A 21,619-nucleotide genomic window follows, 5' to 3' on the forward strand; every position below is an offset into this window, starting at 1 on the left:
GCTGAGCCCGTGCTGGTTCTGCCTGGGCCGCAGCTGTGCAGCCTCTGTGGTTTGGGTGCTGGCAGCCCCTGGCCTCACACTGCTTTGTGCAGCTGCAGTTCCAAGAAATGCAGCGAACCAGAGCCCTGGCCACAGGGCAGAGGTGACACCAAGAGCCTGTGAGAACAGAGAGGGTGATGGGGGCCTTGGGGAACCACACTTGTGAGTGGAAAGGTGAGGCAGAGGCTCAGGAGAATCTGGAGGTGTTCAAAGTTTTGTATTTGTTGCACTCGAGGGGAAGAAAGGGGTGGTGAAACCCAAATAAATGTGTGAACTTGCAGTGAATCTGGCAGTGAAGCAAGAATTCCTGGAATCACAAGGTGAGAACAGCCTGTGAGTGGTTTGGCTAAGAGACAAAAGCTCAAGAGCCCCTTGAGTGCCGGAAATTAGGTAGCATGAGAAGCAAATATTTGTGTCCCCTGTATATGCAAGCACAAGGTAATCACAGAATGACAGAATAGTTGGGGTTGGGAGGGACCTCTGCAGATCACCCAGTCCAGCCTCCATGCCAAGGCAGGGTCACCTGGAACAGGTGTCACAGGAATGTGTCCAGGTGGGTTGGAATATCTCCAAGGGGGAGACTTCATGGGCAGCTGTTCCAGTGCTCTGTCTCCATCAATGTAAAGAACTTTTTCCTCATGTTGAGGTGAAACTTTTTGTGTTTTAGTTTATGGCCGTAAATAAGATTTGCTTCACGGGAAAGCAGGGGCTACTGAATCCACTTTTCCATGTGACTTCTGTCTCTTCCTCCTGGCTGTTTGAACATCTCTGCTCACCTATCTATGGAATGAAACGTGCACTCTTTCCCTGCATGCAGGTGTCAACAGCTCCATTATGGGGCTGCCCAAAGTGTGTAGGGGACCTTCCTTCCCTTCCACCTTGCTGCTATTGCTAGCAAAAGCAGGCAGAGGATTTTAGAGTCTTTCTGGTTCTCTTTGCCATTCAGTCCCTTCACTGCTTCCAAAACTGACTTTTGCTGCAGGAAGGAGCTTCTTGCTCAGAGGAGAAAATATCTAGAGACTAGAGGAGAAAAATTCTTCAGAATGTTCCATTTCCCCATTCTGACAGAATTATCACACTGATACCCACATGTTTGTGCACGAGGCTCCAGGATGAAAGTGGTTCTGCCAGTACCTGTAGCACTGGCAAAATTAGCAGAATTTATTTTGTTGTAGATTGGGTTGTAACAGACAATAATGACTCACACTGTAAGCAGTAATTTGGATGTTAATAACTCTACAATTGAGAGTTCATTCTACCCAGTGATTGGCACGCTGTGGGCAAATATGGAATTGGGTCACAAAGTGCTTTATTTTATTTCCCAGTGGAATTTTTGTAATTTCATATCTCAGCCTTCAAAGCTGGTGATTAAAATGGTGGTTAAAATGGCTTTTGATAATGTTGGCATGTTAGCAGGCATTTGTACTCTGAATCTGTTCAATCTGAGAAGACACGGGCTATCCTACCTGGTCAAGTTGTTGTTGCTGTTGTCCCAGTCCCAGTTTCTCTGAGCCAGTCCCAGGCACCTCTTTTTAGCACCATCAGCCTCTTTGTTGCTTTTCCCCAGCTGTGGTTCCAGTCGGATTCCTGTGCAAAGGCTGGGAATGTCTGACTTGCAGGGTGTTTTGTAGTCTTTGTATGAACACTGTAATACTCAGCCAGAAATACTTCCTCTCCCAAGATGGATTTGAAAGGGGTGCTGCTGTGTTCTGCAAAGTGCTGTAATTTATCAATTTATCAATTTCCAGTGATGATATTTTGGAGGTGATGGTGTGATTGGAGAAGCACTGATTTTGGCTGTATCATTTGCTAGAAGATGAAAAATACTCAGAAGAATCTGATGAATACAGTTTCAAAACAATTTTTGATAATTTGATCATTCCTGAAACCTAGTGGCAATGGGAGTGAGATGACTGGACATACTCTGTGTCATGGTTGCTGGATTTTCCTGATTGTTTGTCAGTTAGAATACATCTTCTTTGCTTGTCAATCAGGTTTAAAAAAATTATCCAGCCTTTTATGGTAGTGAGGTACTAATGTCTGGCAAATGATGCCATTCCTTTAGTCGTCCCATTATTTTTTATGTCTTTTGTACTATTATGGTAAATGTGTATTATGAGAAAACCAGCCTTTGCCTCAGTAAGAATTGTAGTGAAATAACCAAGACAATGAAGTAAGGCAGTCAAAAACAGGATACAAAGCCTAAGTAATATCAACATCCCATTTTATTTATATTTTATGTGGTAAAACCTGAAATCAGTCATGTTTAAATGGGAGCTTTGGCAGGCACACTAAAATGCTTTCACTGTGGAATGTGTAAAGTAGGCATTCCATTAAAACCCATCAAGCTTGAAATTACTAATGATAAACCTTAAGGAAGTTAATAAATGGTTAGAATAGCTCTAGTGTATGGAAGTCACATTTGGACATTTGTAATCTGTAACTTGTGCTACTCTGGGAACAGATGGTTCTGAGTTACTGTGGAGATTTCCAGGAAATGTTTGTAAGTGTCCAGAAATAGCTGGTATTTTAAAGAAGTGATTTAATAGCCAAGCAGAATTTTTTGTGTGCCTTTTCTTCTGTGGTCTTGGAATCCTCAGCACCTCACCTGCTTTGCCAAAGCAGCTGCGGTTTCAATCTCTGTCTGTCTGCAGTGCCTGAGTGTTTTCACGCTGATTCATCTGGAGCTGTTTGAATGGCCAAAGCCACTTCTCACACAAGTGGGTAGATAAGGTCTTTATTTTTCCCTTTTGCTGTTGGAGTCCTGTAATAGTTTCCTCTGAGTTGGGAGCCTGTGAGACTGTTTTCATCCATAATTGTCTAGGAAAGGAATCTCAGAGAAGCAGTGAGGAATTTGTGATTCTGGCATACTGGCAATGCCAGTAATGACACGGTGACCAGGGCAGCACATTGTGATGTGGCTCCTCATCCCTGGCTGAGTATATTTCCATATCAGTCCCCAAACTTGCCTGTTCCAGGGATGGTTCATCAAAGCTCGTCTACCTGAGCGCTTCATTTTTATACCTGTTTGCATCTCCCTTCCCACTTACTGCACATGTGGAGTGGCCTGTCATGAAGGATGGCCAACAGCTATGAATCTCTACAGAAATACTGCAGCTTTGCACAAGGCATCTCTTGCACTGCACCCCAGTTGAGATCCAAGGAAAGGCTTCTGCCCTTATGCACAAGCCTGTCCAGTTCAGGCTCCTGATAAAAGCCATGGTAAAGTAAAAGAGAAACTGACCTGCATGCCAGGACTTGTTCCTTTTATATATTCCAGTTATTCTTTGTAACTTTTGTTAAACTTGCTGTATTTACAGGAGAGCTCCAAGAGCAGCCCTCCCAAGTGGAAAATCCTAGCCATGTTGGGAGCACCTAGGGCAGGAAGGCCTGTGTGTGCTGTTGTGCTCTGAAAGCACGAGGATGGGAGGGAGCTGAGAGCCCCTGCTGAGCTGCTGATGCACTCAAGGTGTTCATAAGGTTCCCAGCTTACAGTTTTCTCCGGTGAATAACAATGAAAGTTGATGCTGCAGTCAGAGGGAGGCACATGTGTGCTTTCTGTTACAGCTCATTTTCACAAACCTTAGAAATCTTTAAGACCTCTCCTGCTGCGTTGGATTTTATATAACATGGCAAAGGGATTTAAAAAATACGAGTGATGCGAGGGAGGAGACAGAAATGGCAGACCTGCATACAGATCCAGGAGCAGGGATGAAAATTTTTCCGTGTGACTTTATAGCAACAAAATGTAGTAGGAGTCCACAATCTGAAATCCATGCAGGGAGCTGCTCATTTGGATCATTTAGTAGCTCATTGCCTTGACTTTCTCATCTGCAGGTTGGATTACTGGTTTAGATGCTATTAGGAGCTGTCCTGGTCACCTGCCTACTGAGACTGTGTAGAAATCTTGAGTTTTGAAGCTTACAAATTCTGAAAGTCAAAATTTTGGAGTAAATGGTGTTGCAGAAGATAACGTGCTCCAGCTACCTTTTTACTGTTTTTCCCGACAGTGCTACAGGATTTTAAAGGATCTGTGGGAGATTGTATCCTGAGGATTTGGTTACTAATCAAAGCATCCTGTGGGGCAGATGGAGCTGAAGGGATTTCTGGCATGTCAGTTCCATTACTACCATCTGTGTTTTTAAAATTAGCAACAAAAATACATTTAATTGGGTACAGAGTCAAGAAATTTAAACTTCAGTCCTCAGATCACAAAGGTGTGAGTCAAAACAGCTCCCTTTGTAATTTTGTTTGTTTGTTTTCTTAGGATCTTGTCTCTTTAGTTGTGGAGGAAGAATTTCAGAGATGTGAGCATTCAGCCCTCTGTTTCCCAGTTCCTGTTCCTCATCCTGTGATCCTGGAGATTGGCTGTGGCTCTGGAGCAATTGCTCTCAGTCTGCTCTGTAAACTGCCACAGGTGAGCTCCCTTCAGTGCTCCTGGTGTAAAAAATGCCTGTGTTAGAGGACAGTCCCACTCTGCTCATCTTCACTGACATGTCACAAACTTCTCTGATGGAACTTTGGCAGCTCAGGTCTCTGACAGGCTCTGTAAGCTCCTAGTAGGTAGAGGAGGGATGTTTGGGAATTGGTCCCTCTCCCCATCTGTCTGCAGGAATAGCAGAAACATAACCAGAATGAAAAAGTGAATGTGCTCATTCTGGAGCTGCTGTAGCTCACTAATAATCACCTTACCTTGTAGCACTGGTGGGTGTTGGTTTAAGATACTAACCTGGCCTGAGGACAGGAGGGTCTGAGGCGTGGTGACGCACTCTGTTAGTTGAATTTATGAGGCAGTCATCTCCAAAAACCACCTTGCTGTGAATCAAAAGATCATGTCTCTAGGGAACTAAACACTAAATGATACAGGAAAGGCATTACCATGGCAGTGCCAGTACTTGGGATCAATAAGACAAGCAAATCTCCCTGCCACAACTGCCAAACCACGTTTCTGTAGTCTTCTGTTCCCTAGTAACGACCCACAGATTCTGAACAGAATCAAAAGAGCAGGAAGGGGACTGAGACCTGGGTGACCAAAGCCCTTCTTGCCCCTGGTTCTTGTGGTGTGTAACACGTTTATGGAGATACTCTTGGTCAAGAAAATGAGAAATGAATCCAAGATCTCAATTGCATGTGGTCAAGGGAGTATTCCCCTCTCCTCAGAACTGCAGACCAGCCAGTTCCTTCTCAGGAATGAGAATTGCTGCGGCCAGCCCCTCCTCTTGTAGAAGTGTAAGTCCTGCTGTATAAGAATTAGAGGTTGATGCCTCTAATGGAAGGGGTGTTCCTCCTCCCAGTGACCTGAGAAGGTTAATATTTGAGCTGCATGACTTCAGAGTATAATTGCACTGATTTCCCGAGCTAGGAGAAGAGCTTCATGCTCTTTTCTTTGCTTGTTAACTTAAAGAGCTGTGTCAGTCTGTCTCTGTAACTCGTAACAGTCCTTTCCCAGCCCAAACTGCTGTGCCCAGGGAAATAAGGAGCCTTGACTGATTAGAATAAGTGGTAGCCACACTGACAGCTAAGTGGAGTTACACTCTGCGTAATCTCCTTAGTGTTTGAGGCAGAATTTGGCACTAAGGAACTGAGAAAACAGCAGCAACTTCTCATGGTCTCAGCTGTGTGAGTCACCTTAAGGATGAGCTTCATGTGTGTGGTGCTGGCCTGGAACCATTAAATGAATTCCCTTAGGAGTGATGGCAAATCACACCATCATCTCCACATGCAAAGCAGTTTCTTCAAGCCTGTGTCCTCTGTGTAAATCCTTACCAACATCTGTGCTTAAATAAACATTGAGCAAAGCAAAACCAAGTTAGACCTTGGCCTGTGGTTTTCCCAAGGTGGAATTGAAGGTCAAACAAAACTCTCTTTGTGGAGCCCTGTCTCTTACCATTATGCTGGAGAACTCTCCAATACTTGACACACAGTCAAGTACATGCAGGCAGTGAATCTGGTGTAAGGACTGCGGCGGAGTAACTGGGTAAAAGGTATCTGCATAACAGATGGGAAATGCCAGAAGTGGTTGTGTTAGTGGTGAGAGGGATGCTGTCGGTGCTAGGGAGGGTAAATCCAGCCACATGACCTTCCTGCAGTCTGTGCCTAGCCTAGTCTAGCCAGAGTGTTGGCTCTCACCCTGCCAGGAGCAGTGAGGGATCAGGTGAGGTGAGTGGCTCTGTTGTTGTCTGTTCTGGTGGACTGCTGGCTGTGCTGCAGAGAGCCTTCAGTCACCTTAGTGCCTTGCACACGCCACTCGTGATCCCAGCTGTGCCCTGCATGCATTCCTCAGGAGCTGTTCCTTTCAGCAGCCAAGAGTGAGCAGTGTGGTGTTAGCTTTGATCTTGCATGTTTGGCAGAGCGTGTCTGCTCGGGAATCTTGATGTTATAACACCTGCTTGGTAGGGTTTGTTGATTTTTTTTCTTTTCCAGGGCCGAGTCATAGCCATGGATAAAGAGGAGGCTGCTGTAGATCTCACCAGGGAGAACGCACATAGGTACATTACTCATATTTTTTGCAATTTGTTGCTTGAGAAAGACCAAGAGTTCTCAATACTTGTACATGTGGTTCATGTTTATCACCACTGGAAACCAGAGAATGTTTAGTTGTTGAACTCCTAAAGTGTGTAACAATTCAGAAAAAAAGTAGCTTATTTTTACCAAAGTATATTTCTTTGGCTTATGAATATGCTTTGCAAAGACAGCATCCTAAATAGAGCAGTGGTATTCACATGCTGTTCATCAAGGGGTTTCAAAGTGTTTTTTGGTAACTATTCTTACCCCTGCTTGTGAATTCAGGAAACTCAGGACTGAAGTAGGAATGTTTATGTCACTTAGGAGGTTTTCTTTCTTTCTCTAGCTCCCTCTGTCATTATTGTTGTACTTGGTCCTGTCCTTACTCCTCCAAAAGTGTTTGCACAGTTGTTTTGGTTTGGAAAGACAGGTGTCTGCCAGGGAAAGCCAGAGCCTCCCTTGGAATGGAGAATGTAAACCCCCTCCCTCCGAATTATTATGGTTTTGAAATTAAGGGGCTTTCAGGCAAAGATATGGGGATAAGAAAAACAGTTCTTTACTAGGACTATTAAAAATAAAAATGTAGTAGTAAAAAAAAAAAAAGGAAACAAAAAAGAAAACACTGACAGAATCAGAATACAGCCTGACACACTGTTGGTCAGGGTGTTGGTAGCAGTCCAGTTAAGTCCTCCTGACAGATGTGGTCCTGTTGGAGCAGAGATGATCCTGTAGAAGGGGGTAGTTTTCCTCTGAAGCTCCAGGGATGGTGTAGATAGGTTCAGTTTTCTTTTGGGAATCCAGTGCAAACAGGCTGTGCTGGTGTTCTGAATCTCGGGTTTTATCCAGGTAGGAATGTTTGGCTCCCCCCCTGGGTGGAGCATCTCCCAGTGGGATGATGTAATTGTCTCAGCCATGCAGTGAGCCTCGATGGCCCATGAACAGCAGATATCCCCTGGAGGGAGGATGGGTGTGGAAGAGACAAAGAACACTGCCCCAGCTGGTTTAACAGCTGCCATTAACAGAAGGCACCTGCCCCCTCCCCCTGGAGCTATGAGGATGGGTCGTAGAAGAGATAAAGAAAACACCTCCTCAACTGGTTTTAACAGATGGCAATAGAATACTTTTGGTTATATCTTGCATTTCAACCCAAGACAACAGTCAAGTAGCATTTTTCCTCTGATGTGCTGCGTGGTGTCCCTCAGCATCTTCCCTGCAGTCGTGGTTTGTGGGAATGGTGCTGCTGCATCCCGTGCAGTTCAGACCCCAGTGTTGTGGCAGGATGGATGTTCAGAGCTGCTGGCTCAAACACACACCATGTGCTGAAGTCAGAGAGATGTCTGGTTGTCCTTGTCCTTCCTAGTAGCTCCCCTTCCTCAGCTGGTGGTTCTGGACCATCACAGCCACAGGGAAGCCCAGAGCTGGAATCTCAGTATGTTTCTGAATCTCTGTAGGCTTTGTCAAATGAGCTGCACATTGCATGCATGTCCTCAGTAACTGCAGGGCCCTAGGCATTAATTAGAGCCCTCTCCAAAAGAATTCCTGTTGCTATTTCTCATGGAGTCCAGTATGGCTGAGTCTCAAGAGGTGCTCATTAACTGAGATTTCTGTCCACGGGCCCACATGTCCCTCTTCCCAAGCTGCTGCCAGTACTGGGGGTCTGCTTCTGGTGCTGGCTGCACTGGGCTGCGTTTCTTCACTTCTTGCGTTTGTGTGTGAGTCTGAAGGGCTGAGTATGAACAAGCCCTTCCCAGACTGGTCACCTCACTATTACCCTTTACCCCCTAGCCCAGTTACAGGGAATGGGGGGCAGAGGTTTCTTCCTAATGTGTCAGTGTCAAACAAACTCTGTTGCAATTTTTCATAGATGTAATAAAAGCTGGCCAGATCTTTGTCTCCTTGATAAACTCTGGCCTCTGGGGAAAATTGTCTTGCTTATTAACATTGCTTGTTGGCTCAAGAGCAGATGAGGGAGTATAAATGCCATGTCAGAGAGCTTCGTATTTCTCCACGGATGTTTTAATTGCGTCTTTGTGATCTTGTCCCTGGCATGGTGCCCTGTAGCTCTTGGGAGAGAAGCCAGCAGGATAAGCTGAACCCATCTTAGATCCTGCCTGCTTTTCAGAGCTCCTTATCCTAGATGTGTTCTCTAGATGCTTCTGTGAGTCTTACTGATCAATCCCAGTGCCTGATCCATCTGGGTACGTGGCACACGGTGCAGGAATCCCTCCATTTCCTGATACCTGTGAATCCTGATAGGACAGGACCACAGGCCCTCAGCAAAGGGAGTAGAACTTGTGTGTAAGGCCACTGGGGTGGGAGGAGAGAAGATGCTGGAAAGATCTTGACAGCTGTGAATATATGTGTGTCAGATAAGAGATGCAATGTTTAATGATCTGTTTGTGGAATGTACTGCTCATGAACACAAATACACCTCTTAATCTTACTTCTTTCTGTTGTTGCATCTGGAATTTTACAGGCTGCATCTCCAAGAAAGGATTCACATCATCCACCAAGATGTTTCACACAGTAACTCTTTTCACTGTTATAACCCCCTTTGTGTCTTTGATGGGTGGAGGGAGGCATGAGAGACAGCCAAGGGAGCACTCTGGGATGCAGGGGGCAGAAGAGAGTTGAATAGAGAAAAAAGATCAGTGAGAAGTGAGCCAGTGGAGCTTTTCCCTGCAGAGATTTCCACGGCTGATGATCACCTGACAAAAGTCCCTGATTATATCAGAAAGTGAATTGTTCCTGGGTTTAGGTGTCCCAATTTGCTCTTTACTGTTGCTGGGGAGAGTCAAATATATAAAGAGTGTAAATCATTCCATGACTCCTGACATGGAGGCTTTAGATGAACATGTACATGCCTGTCTCTCCATTGATGCTAGAACGAGCCCATGTTTAGCTTAGATTAAATGCCCACCTGAAATTAGGATAGTTCAACCAGGAAAGGATGCTTTTCTTCGCCAGAGCCAGCTGAAAGCAGTTCAAACTAACATTTGGTGGGGCCTGTCCAGTTCGGTGGCTAGTGCTTGTTTGTTAGCAGCTGTGGAGCCAGGAGCTGCAGCACTGTGGGTTCATTAGCACACCTTTCTGACACTTGTTTTTGACACTCTGCTGTTTCTTAGAGCTGAAAGCCCTGTGCCAAGAGGCTGCCCGAGGACAGTGTCACACTCACGAGGTTCCATGAGGTCTGATTCAGGGCTGGCCTGTGTCAGACAGCAGTAGGGGGCGTAGGGAGATGCTCCTGGTCTGCAGAAGAGCAGCCCATTGTTTTTCTGAAGGGCCCTGGCTCTGCAGCTCTGTGAGAGGAAGGATGTTCATCTGGACAGCCAGTCTGAGCTCACACTTAGGCCTCTGTGGGCTCTCTGAGTTCTGGTTATTGCTTTAGATCCAGGTGGGCACGGAGCTCCAGGGCATTAAGCTCCTGAGCTTTTTAACATGTTTTGTTAAGTAGGTTCTTGATATGAAAAAAATGATACTTTGCCTTTATATCACTCTTGCACTCCTGGAACAGGGAACAAGGCACACTATTGCAGAAAGAAATAGGATAAATTTTTATTACCAAAAAGCAGAGCCAAACACATTTACATGTGCCTGGAGAGGCTCCAGTTTCCTGGAGAGGGTCTTGACACTGAGCTTACAGGGAAGATCCTGTGATTCTTTTTCTTTCCTAGGTTCTGCCAAACAGCTGCTGCTCTGGGGCCCCGTAGATGTAATAGTCAGTAACCCCCCATATGTTTTCCATGAAGACATGGCTTCCCTGGATGCAGAAATCCTCCGGTAATCAGACAAAGAGATTTTTCTTCTCCTGTTCCTTGAAACAAGGTTTTCTGTCTGCTTCCTTGTACTACACACAGTTGCACACAAAACACGCAAATGTAATGTACACATGCAAAATATAGGTGTGTTTATTTGGCATATAATAATACAGGCTTGCTTACAGGCTTGAAGCAACATGGAAGTGTTTTAAGGATTTATTGAAATAGAAAAAGCACAGAGTTTGAAACTAGCAAGTTCGCAATCTGAAGCTAATTGTCATGCGTGTCAGGAGAAGGTCCTGCCCCCAGCTCTGTATGAGATGTGCACCAGAGCAGGTTCTGACAGCTGAGCTTTCTGCATGCCAGCTGGCTCTGCTGGGTTAGCCACAGCCTGAGCTGGTGTTTGGCAGGAATCAGTCAAGCCCTTGCTGTACAACACCCTCGCTCTCTGGCCAGCTTAGAGAGAGCAGACCTGTGCGTTGGAACTGGGAGATCCCAGCTACAGTTGGCTCCTCATTTTCAGAAATACTTCATGGGATGTTTTCTGCTTGTGCTACATGTGGGGTTTCTCAGCCCATTGGTAGCTGCCTGCTCCCTCCCTGTGTTTCCCATAAAAGGGGTGAGTGCTGTCACCTGCTCTGGAGCACTGGAGTTTGGGTGTGTCAGGTGCACCTCTCTTTGTGGGGTGATGCATTCTCAAGGGCCTCAGGAATTGCTGTCACATGTCTTTTTCTTCCCACACTCCAGCTATGAGGACCTTGATGCCCTAGATGGGGGAGATGATGGCATGAGAGCCATCAAAACAATTCTGGCTTTGGCTCCTTCTCTTCTGAAAGTTTCTGGGTAAGCATTACCCCCTTTTGAATTTCATGTCTTTCATCCATCCTCTTCTGTAAATTCTGTACTTGCCTGTATGAAAACAAATCAGAGTTGCCAAATTGTCCCCTCATTGGCCCAGTTAATAACAGCAATTTTTAAAACGTCATGTGTGTGAGCAAAATTAGCTTAAATTTGGTTAATAGAGTGGTAGGAACCCTTTCCTTGGTTGTTGGTGGTGTTTCCTGGTTATTAGTGAAGTGAGAATCTTTGAAGGTCAAAGCAGCAACAAAAAGAATGTGGAAGAGAGTAGCCAAGAAAGACAGTGCAGAAAGCAGGAGAGCTTTCTAAGGTGAGTAACTGATGGAAGGAGAAGCAATGGAGAATTCTTTGAGGGTGGATAAAGATCTCCACTCCCCTGCCACCCTTTAATTAGGGGAAACTTTTTTGTTGTACCAGTATACAATGCTGAATACTGCAGGAGAAAGATCAGACAGGGATAGTTTCTTAAATGTTAATTTTCTCCATGATTAATATTCAAAACTGATTGTTCCTATTCTCTGTCATGTGGGATCCATTTGCAAGGTCAACATGCTGATACCCAAAAGTCTGAGTGTACTGTTCATGTGCCAGGGCATTCACACATCCTGTTCAATGTTCCTGACATTTGGCCACCATAAGAGAAGTCGTTGAAAATCTGCTGTTTTGTGAGGAAGAATGGGAATGTTGAGAGGCATAGTGCGTGCAGAATTAATTCCTCATGCTTTGCATGACCACAAGAGCAGAAGATGCTTCTCAGAATTTCCCAGCATTAGAGACCAGTCCTGTGGGGTTGTTTGTTAAAATGATTTCTTTTCCTTCTCTTTTTGCTTGTTTAATAAAGTGGAGCCTGCATTGAGGAGTGGAAGTTTTTTTAAGGTCAGAAATGAGAACCACACCCAGCTTGCAGTTAGCCTGGTGGATTTGTAGGGATTATTCAGTGTGGGATGTTTTAAGAGTTCTCAGGAGAGCATCTGATGGGGTTTGGCCTGTGTCCTTTGCCTGCTAAATGTGTCTCTTGCTGTGTCCCAGGCCATAACCAGCCCCATCACACCCTGTGCCTGTGAGCTGGGGTGGTTCTGCTTTGTCACAGAGGGGATATGGGGAATGAGCCAGTGCCATAAAGCCTGGAAATAGCCCTGCAGTGTCCAGGTCCGATCCTGGTGCCCTAACTAAGGTTATTTGACCAATTCTGTGCAGGCCTGAATGCTGGTGTTGTTTTCCTAATTGATCTATGGAGACATATAGTGTGGAAAAATGTGTATTCTGACTTGTACTTCATGCCTCTCACTGCTTATACGCAGAGGGATTTCAGGCTGCCAGGCCAGTGTTCCTGCAGCATAAAAACTGCCTTCTGCCCTTAAATATTTAGGGGTTTCAGAAACACATTGCTGGTGGTATCTCTGAATGGACTTCAGAAGGGCTCATTCCATCTTGATACAAGGCTTTAACTGCTCACACAGTGTACCATGAGAATTCCCCCCAGCATCAACACTTTCTCCCCTGAAGGAGGCAGCTGGGATCTGCATCTTACATGGACAGCTATGATCTGGTTTAGGGTTGTTGGATTGCACTGTGTTTACTGACCTTTTCCTGCATTGGTCAGAGTCATACAGAAAGAAATATCTGCATTTTTATCAGTTTAGCAACCTGAATGTGCATCTCCCCAGTTGTACTCCCAAATGTGTCTTTTCAGGAGCGTGTTTCTGGAAGTTGATCCCAGGCATCCAGGTATGGTGGAGCACTGGCTACAGGCACACCCAGACTTACTGCTCACCCTCCGTGCCATTCACAAGGACTTCTGTGGCAAGTAAGTCTTTTTTTTGCCTTGGCATTTTTGGAGGTTTTGTGTCCTTTTGTCTTTGGCAAAATAGGGGCTCCCTGGCAGTATCAGCCTTCTGATATCCTCAGGCAGCCTGGCAAGTGTTTGAGTCAGAAATGCTGACACAGGTGAGCGTTTCTGATGGGGTGACTGGCTCTGGTGGGGTTATTGCCATTGGAAAATGACTGCTTTTATAGGATGGAGGTAGAGGCATATTGTCCCTAGTGAGACTTAAAGCTCTGGTCTTTCTTTTTCCCACAGGCCCAGGTTTTTGCACATCCAGAAACAAAGCAGCTGACAACTATGTCAGACATACCTCTCCTTGCAGGATGCTTTTTGCTCTTGAGCCCGGCTGAGCAGCTTGTTGAACACTCCTTCTGCCTTGTGAAAGGAATCTCCATTCCCCAGAGAGTTGGACTCTCTATACAGTGACAGACCCCTCATTTCCTGACACAGAGCTCATCCAGAGATGCAGAAGTTCAGCTGAGCTGAAGTGTTTCACCTTCCTCAGGGAACTGCATGAAACATTTTAGTCTGCTCTGCTAACGTGACCCAATCATCTCCAGACCCAAGACAGAAGAGTTCACAGCTCCAGATTAAAAATACAACTTTTCAACGTGCCAGATCACCCGTTTGGCCTAGAAAAAATTGAATTATATTTTTTAAATTGGCCTTCAGATACATTTATATAGAATGTGACCAGATAGGATGATAAGCCCAAACCCTGGCTTATACTGGCACATGGATTTGCAGGTATAACAGGACATAACCTTTGTGCACATTTCAAATGCAGTTCTGTTCCAGGATCCTGATGCTCCAATAGCAAAGCAGCCTTTGTTTCACACTCCTGCTGAGTGATTGTCCACGAAGGATCAGTGCACGTGTTAGAGCACCTGAATTTACAGCCCTTGACACTTGGTGGATGCTGTCAGAAAGAGTCAAAGCATTGTAATAAAGACAGTGCTTCAGATCAGGATCCTTAAAAGAATTTCATTGCAGCTATTCAGAGATGCTGGCAGGCCTGAATAAACATCTGACACCCACACGTTGCTCTGATAGTAATACAAATGCCTAAATTCCACATGAGGCATTTAATTGCAACACTGTACAGAGGAAGGCCAGAGTCACTACTCCGGTTTTGCAGATGGAGAAGTTGAAAAATAGGAGGTGAAATGACCTGCGCAAAATTTGACAAGCTGAGGTTGGAGTAGGACCCAGTCTCTTGACAGGCATGGGAACAGCTGAGGTCTGTCTCTTTGGGAAGCGTGACTCAGACTAGGGCTGAAACAGCTCTGAGGAGAGTTCCTGAAGTGGAGAGTCAACATCATGTCCGTGTAAATAATGGCAGGATTAAATTCAAGCTGCTGCTCGCTGTTGCTGCTGGTTCCAGTGGTGCAGGTTCCCTTCTGGACCGTAGCTAGCCAGGGAAGGAAGGAAAGGCTAGCCAAGGAAAGGGTCTGGTCTGCCAGTCCAGGTGGAAGCAGTTGCTGAGCCAGTGGAGGTGAGCACTCAGGAGGGGTGGGAGTGTCCAGACAGGGCCCTGCTGTGTCCAGGCTGCACAGCCAGACATCAGGCAGGACATGCAGCAGCAAGCTGAGTCTCCTGGAAGGCTGCAGCAGGTTCAGAGGGTGTTACATGGGCACTGATACATCTGCTCCCTTTCCCCTCTGCCTCTCCCACGCTCCTCAAATGGGTCTTTCCTCCATCCCCTGAACTCCTGAACATCAGCCCTGCTTTCCCACAGACACCTGAGCTCTCTCTGATGAACCAGCACTTGGGTTCCAGCTGGAACCTTTCCCTACTCACAGCTCTCTTCACAGACTGGCCTTTCACCCATTATACATCTCACACCACATTTATCCACCCCAGTAGTTTACCATGTCCTGTACACTCTTGAATTTGTGAGTCTCCTCTGGCCTGCAGTACCTACCCTGGTTAAACACAGTAGAGGAAATCCAGGGAAGGCGAGAACAAAAACAGGTCGGTTCAAGTGCACTTGGGCATAGATTTGGAAATACCATTTCAGTACAGCTCATTTCTGGCCTTCTAGAGCCATGAGTAGAAAGTACAGTCAAAGGGGTGATATTCTGTGTGGTTGTGGATTTTTTTTTTTTAAATAATATTTTTAAAATTCAGTTTGTCAGACTGTTTAAAAATTAATTTTAAAGAAATTAGTTCTCAGATTTCTTCTGGGTGTTAGCAGTGTTCATCTATGAAACAGAGCATTATAAACACCCTGCTTCTACAGGAGGCCTTAAGAGCTGGATAGTTCACGGGCTGATGGGAATGTCAAGCAGCATCGTGCTGCATTCTTTACGGGCTGGGCTGGTGCCCTGCAGCAGGCTGGTGATAGGTGGCCCTCTAGGAGTGCCAGTGGCTGGACTGCAGAAGGCAGCGTGCTTTTTCTTGGAAGCATCAGTCAATCCCTTGTCTGAGCCCTGAACAGGACAAATCCCCTGCGACACAGACTATTGGTCTAACCCAGTAGGACAAGTGTTAAATTCCTGTATTTATCACTAAAACACTTGCATTTCTATGTATTTGCATTGCATAGCGGTTATATATCTTGGAAAATCACATGGTGGGGCTGACCTTTTCATAAAAGGAAAAATTGCCGTTCCTCCCAGGAGGCTGGATGTTCCTATTGGACTCACATCCGAGGGAATGTGCTGGTGTGGTACAGCGTGTTCCTCGGTGCTTTACACGGGGCTCCTTTTGGTACAGGAGCGCTGCAAAGCTCTTTGGAGGTTTTAAGGAGCCTAGCTGGAGCCCTGGGCTGTGTCTGTGTTGCCTGAGGGCAGGAGGCAGAGCGGACATTGGCAGAGCCCTGTGCCCAGGCAGAGCTGCTCCCTGGAACCACAAAGGCTGAGGCTTCCCTTGGCTTTCTGCATAATCCAGCATCTGACACATTGAACTTTCTGGGAATTTACCGGGTCTTGGGAACTGTGTCAAAATGGTGATTTGATTCCTGAGGTGATGCTGTCAGAGGGGGGACTTTTTTGCTTTCAGGACCCTGAGGAGCATGGTTGTGTTTGTGCTCACATCTGTGTTTTGGGGAGTGAGGTGTCTGCTGGGGTGATGTAGAGGCCCTTGAGCCTGTCAGTGAAACTTTTAGGGCAATGCCTTGGAAGAATCTACCATAGGCTTCAGAAATGCCCCATAGCTTAAGGTGAGGAAGAAGGCTCCCCCGGGGTGCTCTGCAGCACTACGTTAATCTGCCTCAGTTTTGCTGTTCCCATTGGCCCATGGGCCTTGCCCACCTCTATGGTTCATGTATTTCCCAGTTCTTGAGGTTGCTCCTTTCCCTGTTTCCCCAGTGGCTGTGGTATCGCTGATGGTCGGCCCCTATGTCCCCTATAGGTCACTGCCCTTTGCCCTGCCCTTGTACCGCCCCTGTGCCCACAGACCATCAGCCTCTGACCCCATACTTACCCCTGGACACTCCTTGAGCTGGGTCATTCTGTCCCTGGACCCTTCAGGGTGAATTTGCAAAATAAGCTTTTCTGGGATTCTGTACAGGAGCCCCTTGCCCTCTTGGCTCAGCGAGCCATGGTGTGTGTGTGTGGACTCGAGTGCCTGCTGTGTGCCCACCCGAGCGGCTTCTTGAGCAGAGACACTTTCGAGGAGAGGAAGCAGCAGCCAGCATCCAGCAGCACGCTGAGACAGGGTGACCCTGCCCTTCCCCGAGGAGGAGCCGCTTTGGCAGAGCCCTGCAGATGGAGCTGCGCTCCCAGAATAGCTGTGTCCGTGCTGGAGACGCTCCTGCCTCTGCTTCCCCGCTTTGGGCACGGTGCAGGCCCAGGGAGAGCGAGAACGGGTGAGCAGAACCCTGCAGTATAGGTGCAGCTCCAAATGGGGCTTTAACTGCCCTTCCTGTGCTGGGGAAACAAATTCCACAATGGGCTCGTGTCGGGAGGCTGGAAGGGGACTCGGCTGTGCCACAGGAGTGGGGCTGTACCTCCTGGTGTGAATGGGAGGCCCAAAGCCCCCCTGGGGCTGGAGGTCAGAGATAGATCCCGTTCTTGTTCTGGGGTAATGTCCATGTGAGTGCCCTGAGGTGCAAGCACTGACTGTGCTTTCAGTCTCCACCTGAGATATGGGGTGAAAGGGACTTTGTAGGGACCTTGGGGACAAACATTTATCCTCACAGTGTTCTCTGCTGAGCCTGTGCTCTTACAGGGCTGAGACTGCTTTCCATGGGAGGAACTGACAGACACAGAGGGACTGCATTAGGGTGACACAGGGCATCTCTGGGGTCCCACATGACTCTGTGTATGTGGATTACTGGCCAGCACCCAGTTCCTCAGTGGAGGGCCATAGATCAAAATGGCTTGGAAGGGAACTTGACAGTCATCTAGCCCAATTTCCCCATCCAAGTAAGCATCAACTTGCCTTACATCATTCCTGACAAATGTTTGCCCAGCCTGACCCAGAGGCTCCCATTGCTGGTAAGGACTTCAGCATGCAATCTGGTGCTTTGTGGTTCTATCTGCTAGAAAGTTTTCTTTTGTCATGGCAGCTCCACATGGCAGAGCACTTCTGAAGTGTTCTGAGGTGGAGAACAGCTGTGTCTCTCCCTAGAGCACCTTCCATGTGGTAGTCTGTTCCTATATCTCCTCAAAGTCTTCATTTCTGGGGCAAAGAACTCTAGCACTTCTTTTTGTGGGCTGCTTGCACATCCCTCCCTCCCTGCTTGTGAAATGTAAGGGGACTGTGTGTGCTTCAGACTCCTTAGGGGTGATACTTGTGCCTCTGGTGAGTGGGATGATAAAGCTGCTAGTGCTCACTCTGTTATAGAGCAGTCATTTCCCAAGTGAAGACCAAGCCAAAACTTGCATTAAATGGTTTTTTGTTTGGTTGTTGGGTGGGGTTTTTTTGTTTTGTTTTGGGTTTTTTGTTGTTTTTGTCTGTGAAAGTTGCCAAAAACTGTATTTAAGTTTTAATAAACTGCAATCCTTAGGAACAAATAAGAAAGCTTCTCATACTCAAGAAGATAATGAGGTACCAAGAGAGACTTAATCCTTATTTTCCAGGCTATTTCCTCTTCCATAGGAAGATGCTTTGAGTTCAGTGTCAGAAGTTTCAGATGTTTTTCTGGGGAGGGTCACGTCACGTGTTCTGTTCCTTGGCAGCTGCTGGCAGATCTCAGTGTGGTCCATCCAGTCTCTGGTGAGCAGAGAGGGCACTTTTATGAAATTCATCTCACCTGCTGCTTGGTGACAGGACTCAGCACCCTGCTGCATGTGATGAACCAGATTGGCTTTGCTGCTTTCCAGTGCAAAGCCAGAGGATGTGGGAGTGAGCAGAGCACCCGCAGTCGCTTCTCTGCAGCAAGTGCCTCTCTGAGCATGGTGAGAGCGTGACAGGGGCTGCTGCAGAGGGCTGGGAAGGTGCAACCTGTGCACAGCAGCTAATGCTGCTCTGACAGTCCACGAGTGTGCTGTGCTGCAGACAGATGCAGAGAAGTGCTGCCACATATTGTGGTCTCTGTGGTTTATCTTGTTAGTGTGGTTGATGTCAGAACTGTAGCTTTGTTTAAGCAGCAACTTCTAGCTCTAGAGATCTGCTTCATCTGCTCCCTTCACCAGCACACCTGCATGATCACCCTGCAGTGTTTTGTGTGCTCATCTCAGCATTTTGGGCAGAGCAGGCCCAAATTGGTGTAATTTCAGTGGCAGCTGCTCTGTCAGCATTACAGAGATAACCGTGAGCAAGGTTACTCCAGGGTGGAAGGCCTTAGAACCACTGCATGTGAACAAACTGCTGCCTGGGGAGGAAGGGGCCTTGGCCCCATTCGATGTTTGCTCTGGGTTCAGCTTGCTTCAAAGGTCTACATAAGTAGCTTCACACTGCATCCTTTCTTTTGTGACAGCTGGGATGTTCTGAGATCATTGTGTCCATGGCAGGGATCAGGTCCTGGGCTGAAATTTGCAACATGGCAAAGAAGAGTTTTCCATCCAAATATCCAGTGGCAACGGGTGTGGTGAGAAACTGAGGCACAGCAAAGGAAGAGCCATGGCAGAGTCACAGCAAGAGCTCAAACAGTCTTAGTGGCAGTTCTGGCAAACCCAGCTACAGCAATTCTTGTTCCTCCCCTTACTGGTGTTTTAAATAGTGTCCATCCCAGCTGTTCCTTGGAGGGATGATGGTGCCTCGAGAGCAGAAAGCAGAGATTGTTACCAGAGAAATGTTTGATTTTGAGAGCTGAGGTGTGGGGATGTGACAGGAAGGTGACTTTGACAGTGTTACTGGCACAGCAATTGCTAAATGGCTGTAGGAACACACATTGCTGATTGTTTGGAGGATAGGAGAGGTGAAGAAACCATGACATGAAGCTCATCTAGGGAAGACAAGATTCTTGGGAAAGGGTGTGTTAAAATGAAGCTGAGGTTTTAGGAGGGAAGGCCTGTGCTACCACATTCCTGCTTTGCCACTCTGAAATCATAAGTAGAAGTGTGGGACTGAGTCTCTGTAAGGTGCAAGCTGTATATATGAGGCAAACTGAGCATTTCTGCTCAATTCCTGCACTTCAGCAAGTGTGGGTGGATTCCTGGTGGAGCACAGGCAAGCAACAGTGGACAGAGCACAGCACTCTTGTTCATCAAGAGCAGAGCAGAGCACTCTGTATGCCACTGGCCTGAGTTTCTATAAACACAGTTTCTATGGAAGTTGCCAGGGGGTGTGAGTATAGGGGAGACAGAACTCTGCTTCTCGAGGCATGTCCTCAGCAGTGGGAGATTTTTGATTCCCACTTTATGCCAGCTGCTCTCTATATTTCTAGCTCCTCAGCTGCTGCTTCCTTTCTTGGTGGTCAGCTTGTCTCCCGTGTTTTGTACATACCCAGCAGCATGCTTCCAGTGGGACGTGTCCATCAGCTTGGGAGCACAGTGCCTGTGGCCATGGCACACCTTGGCAGCGTGAGCTGCTGCAGGAGCTGCAGTACCCAGCAGTGCTGCCGCGGGAATGGCTTCTGCCATCGTCTCTGTTCTTCCTGGAATACTCATGTGAGGCTGGCTGGAATGTGAACACAGTTGCTTGGTTTGTTGAAAGAGGCTTGAATTATTATAAAATTCCTGGCCTGGCATTTGGCTGATGATTAATTACTTAGGTTTGCGTAGTACTTTGATGTTCTAGATGTAAACCCAGAGCAAGCTGGTGCAACCGTATTGACCTCAGTGGAGTCATCCCAGTCATTCCAGTTGGCACACCTGGTGCTGTGTGGTATTTGTATTCTGTGAAACCAGCATCCATTGATTTAAGTCTTTCCAGGGACTGGAGGCTGTTAAGCTGTTAATCTTTTTTCCTCTCCTGTATTGATTGCTGTGCCACTTACCAGCACTGACCTTCTCACCACACCTTTTGACTTTGAGCTTGCTGCCTCTCTGGAATCCTTCTCTGAGTCTTTGCAGTTTGTGATGTGTTTGTGCCGCAGTGCTTAGAGACTCCTTGCAGGTTGCTCCATTTCCCTCTAAGTTTTCCCTTCTCTACTCCCCCGCCAGTATCTTGTTGTGTAACTCTCCAACAGCCAATGTTGTTGGCTTGCATAGATAAGTTTCTTGATGCTGGATAATTTGGAGTAACCTTGTGACAGAAAAAATCCCCCTCTAAAATGCAGTTGAGTCCTGCACTGTCCTTCAGTGATTTGGCAGCCAGTGGGGTTCGCTGGGTGGAGTCCTGGTGCTGGCTTGTGCTCTCTGCTTGAGAAGAGCAGATTAAGCTCATTCCTCACTCAGATAAGGCTTCTTCATTTAATGTGGATGGGCCGCAGGCACTCAGGCTCAAAGCAGATTTTGTACTTTAACTTCCAGGTCAGTGGGCTTTTTGTCCTGTTTGTGTTAGCAGACAGTAACCCTTTGTTCAGCAGCACAACTTTTTCCACCTCAGCAACACACACACACACACACACACGCGCACGTGATGCAGGTTCTGAGTTGTGCAATAAACTCCAGCAAATATATTGTCTGTTCCACTTCAGGGCTTGATTGTGTGCCCTATTGACCAGCAATAAAGCCAACAGTATGGAGGTAGTTACTTATTCATTTATTTTGGCTTTTCCATCTGCTGTTGCCTGTGTGGGGAAGAAAAAGGCCATAAGTACTTTGAGAGTGAAAATTTTGTCTTTAGAGAGGTGGTCTTGGTAACTTGTGCAAGCTGGATTATTTAATAGCATTAGTTAAGTATTAAATTGAGTGTTTAATTTAGTAATTATGTAATTTTGTTGCTAAGGAGGGACAGGGTTAAGGTCAGGGTAGTCAGGAGCACAAAAACTAAAAGATGAAGATGAATGTCCTGTAGCCTGTTGGAGTCCTGATCGCAAAACAGCTTCTTGGAATCCCGTCTTTTCAGGGGTTGCTGCTTGCTGGCACCTTCCTCTGCAGAGTGTGGAGAGGCAGGAGGAGAGGCCCCATCACTCTCTGATGCTGGACCTTTTCCTGAGCCCCTCTGGAAGTTGTGGGCACTGGCCAGTAGAGCCATGAGCATTCCCATATGGATGGGGTGGTACATCCCACGCAGAGCACGACACTTCTCCCTGTCCAGGTCTGACCTGCTGCTCTCTGCAGCCGGGGGACAGAGGGTGAAGGGAACCCCCGTTCTCCTTCCTTCTCCCATCTGGCAGTGCCTCACTGCTCCAGCAAGGCTC

General features: G+C 46.9%; 1 protein-coding gene across 3 annotated transcripts in view; it reads left to right on the plus strand.

The window, feature by feature from the left end:
- HEMK1 (HemK methyltransferase family member 1) overlaps positions 1–19,779 on the plus strand; it is a 31,845-nt gene extending 12,066 nt beyond the window's left edge. For 2 of the 3 annotated variants that reach the window (XM_040076524.2, XM_040076525.2), the window contains exons 5-11: positions 4,307–4,456; positions 6,463–6,527; positions 9,020–9,069; positions 10,218–10,323; positions 11,049–11,144; positions 12,853–12,966; positions 13,240–19,779. In XM_040076524.2, coding sequence (XP_039932458.1) covers positions 4,307–4,456; positions 6,463–6,527; positions 9,020–9,069; positions 10,218–10,323; positions 11,049–11,144; positions 12,853–12,966; positions 13,240–13,276 — 618 coding nt within the window. In that variant the 3' untranslated portion in view covers positions 13,277–19,779. The remainder of the gene's footprint in view (positions 1–4,306; positions 4,457–6,462; positions 6,528–9,019; positions 9,070–10,217; positions 10,324–11,048; positions 11,145–12,852; positions 12,967–13,239) is intronic. The other variant, XM_040076526.2, reaches the window with a different exon arrangement.
- The last annotated feature ends 1,840 nt before the right edge of the window (positions 19,780–21,619 follow it).

Source organism: Hirundo rustica, chromosome 12, assembly GCF_015227805.2.
Source record: "Hirundo rustica isolate bHirRus1 chromosome 12, bHirRus1.pri.v3, whole genome shotgun sequence".
NCBI lineage: Eukaryota > Metazoa > Chordata > Aves > Passeriformes > Hirundinidae > Hirundo > Hirundo rustica.